This window comes from Pygoscelis adeliae, unplaced genomic scaffold, assembly GCF_000699105.1.
Source record: "Pygoscelis adeliae isolate BGI_AS28 unplaced genomic scaffold, ASM69910v1 Scaffold297, whole genome shotgun sequence".
Classification (NCBI taxonomy): domain Eukaryota; kingdom Metazoa; phylum Chordata; class Aves; order Sphenisciformes; family Spheniscidae; genus Pygoscelis; species Pygoscelis adeliae.
The window spans coordinates 607560-610761 of record NW_008825211.1 but is presented as its reverse complement, the minus strand read 5'-3'; the positions used below and the strand labels follow the sequence as shown (position 1 = coordinate 610761).

At 43.1% G+C, this 3202-nt stretch overlaps 1 protein-coding gene across 1 annotated transcript in view; it reads right to left on the bottom strand.

The window, feature by feature from the left end:
* The window catches only part of C2CD3 (C2 calcium-dependent domain containing 3), a 51394-nt gene that overhangs the window by 7772 nt on the left and 40420 nt on the right, over positions 1-3202 (bottom strand). The window contains 2 exon segments of the mRNA XM_009329039.1: positions 51-153; positions 832-1879. Coding sequence (XP_009327314.1) covers positions 51-153; positions 832-1879 — 1151 coding nt within the window.

Genomic DNA, 3202 nt, shown 5'->3' with positions numbered 1-3202 from the left:
ACGGACTCCGCTAAGCTAGGACAATAAACGAAAGGATGTCTCATACTTACTTTCAGGGCTGTGGAAGGATGAGAAGAAATGCTGAGCAGCCTCATGGAGGCTTCCATCTGCTGGGGTGGAAGGAAGAAGTTGGGAACAACAACAGGACCAGATCTGAGCAGAGCTGTTAAGGAACAACCTTTGGCAGCGTGTAGTTGCACAGACCTCCACAGGAGCTGCAGATGTGGAACAAGCCCCACTGTAACAGCTGCTAATGGGTCCCAGATGGTGTCTCATTCATTTTAATCACTACTCTATCGTTCTGAACACTTGGTTCTCTCACCTGGCCTCACAAAGCATGGGGCACAAACTTGCTTTACAGTAATACCTCACACGTTCGTAGAGTACTTCATCCTGCAAAAATTCCAACACAACTTAGTGAAACTGAATGCGAGATTTGGGATCCATGCAAGAAACGTGGGGAAGTGTTTTAAAAGCAAATTAAACTACGTTTCTTTTAATACAGAAGAAACACAAGAGTTACGTTATATGGAGAAAAACAACATGGGGAAAAAAATGCAAGATGACACGTTGGAACTACCCAAAATGAAATAACCCTCATGGATCACAGAATATATTGGTTACAAATGGCAAGGAAGTCATCACTACGTTGTGTGAAACACAACATAACAGGGTCTTCCAACACCTTCCCAGGTCACCGATTCTAGACTCATTTCCCAGGGAAGAGCTCCACAGAGCGAATTTCTCTTTCCCGAGGCCAGTGAGATTCTAGCCAAGAAGACACGCTCCTTGAATGCAATGTGTGTTTAAGAACAGAGAAAAGGAGGATACAAAACAATTTTCGGTTTGACAGACTTTTCTGACTCTTCCAGTGGGTCTTCACTACCGTCATCACAAAAGCTTTCACTATTTCCTTCCGAGCCTGCTTGGGCTGATACATTCTTAACACTTATCTCATCAGAACCACTTTCTTCCTCGTCTTGACAATCTTCATTTACATCATCACTGTTTTCCTCCTTCTCCCCTTCTGTGGTTTTTGGATTGGTCAAACCAACGTCTCCTGGAAATTCCAGTAGTTCTTTGGAGCCTGCATGAAACTCTACATTCTGCTCTATTGGTTTAGTGTTAAATGCTCTATCCCAGTCACAACTTCCATTTTCTACAGGGCCATTGGCTGCTTGATGCACTTCTGACAAATGAGCAGGCCGAAACAGCTCCTTCTCTGTTGTTTCTGTGCCACTATTCAAGCTTCGAAAGCCTTCTGTTACAGCCCAAGGACTGCCCTCATCTGCGTGGAGGCTAATGCATGGGCTAAGGGAGGTGAGCATGCTTTGGTTGTCACCTTGTAGTATGCTGGAGAAGGTGCTGCTCCGTCTGCTGTTTCCTCTTTGCAAACAGTCTATATCCATCGAGTGCTGATCTTCAGGCCCCAAGTCTATGGGCTGCTGGTCAGCACCCTGCTCCACTTCAGACAGCACACTGGACCAGGGACTAGTTTTGTCCGTCACGGTTGTTATTTCGTTAAGAGTTCGTGGTTCTATAACGTCTTCTTCATATTCTTCTTCGCTCTGTGGCTGGATGGCAAAAGCACCTTCACCTTCCTGGATGTAGTCTGTTGGCAAAGGATGCTCATCTTCAGGGACAGCTTGCTCTAGAAATTCATGCAACATGTGTCTCTCAAACACAGATCTCCCAAAAGAGCACGGCTGCTGTGGATCACTGCAAACGCTGGGCGAGTCCAACTCAAGTTGGCCTCGACATACTTCAATTCTGGCTTCTTCATCCTTCTGGTTGGGTGCATGTGTAGCACCCAGCTTTCTGCTGTTGTCTTGGTGCACATTAGAAGATTCTTTACTATTTTTAGTTATAGTCTGTAAGTCTGTTCAATAGAAAACAGCAGTAAATGCACAGAGCAACAATTGACCTTTTATCTGATTAATTTGGGCTTTTTGCAGAAAATCATATATGCAAGAATGATTAGGAGTTAAACACGCACAGCTTTGTCAAACACTCTGCTGGTGTGACCACATTCCGCTCTCTCTACCAGTGACAAGGCCAGGAGGACAGAAATGCTACAGAAAAAAGGAAACGTTCAGGATGAAATCACTGGGAAATAACTAGAAGTACCTACATCAACGTAAAGAAAAAAAATTGGACCGTGAAAATACTCTGATATACAGAGTACACCTAAAGCAAATGGAAAAAATACCTCTTGCTTGGAGTGGCTAAAAACAGTTTGGACAGTTCAGGCCACATGGGAAGGAGAGAAGAATAATCTAGAGAGGAGTGACGGATAATCTAACCACCTTTTCCTCTCATAGCTTCCCCAGTTTTATGTAGGGGCCCAGTAGACACAGTTGGTACTGCTATTCTCCAGTTTTCAGTTCAATTTAGCGAGTCGAATCGAATGACAGACAATTGTTAATTAAATATTTGTAAAACAGAAATTCACCCGAGACTATTGCTCAGTTGTGGTGGTAAAATTGTAAAGTCTGAAAACAAAGAGCTGCCTGTGCTCCTACCACCGGCTCTGAAAAAAGGTGATTGGATTAGAAGCCTAAACATTAATAAAATCCATGCAATCCTGAAATTCTCCGGGGATTTTACGAATTCTTTAAAAAGCCACAATCACCTATTTTTGGTTCCTAGTTAGCAGATCCTATTCGTTTCTTGCATTCTTTGAGAAATTAGTTCACCAGTATTAGGTTAAATGGCAAACTACTGCTACTCCGAGGCAGGAGAAAAAAGTCTTGCTATAAGGTAATGGTGGAGGACATTTGGAAAAGAGAAGGAAGAGTTTGAAGCAGATCGTAGAGAAGAGCATGTAAAGAAGCAGTAAAAACAGTTAATAAAGATGAGAAGGGGAACAAAAGGAGCAAAACCTTGGAGAAGAAAAAAATGAGAAGATCAAGGTGGTGATACAAAAACAGCAAATTCTGGCGTAATAGAAATGTGTCCTTCGACTCCATCTCTTGGAAGCGCTGCTTCCCTGTAGGTAGCCACAGGCAGAAACAGCACAGAATAACTTTTCAACTGGCAGCACTCCGAGCCACAGTTTATTCTCTACTCCGATAAATTATTTTAAAAGCACCAGCATGGATTTGATTTCCTGGTCATTTTGCTACTCACAGCACCTCTGGTATGAGATCAGAGTGGCATGAACAGTTAAGCTAACATTAAATTAACTGCCATCAGTGAGCAG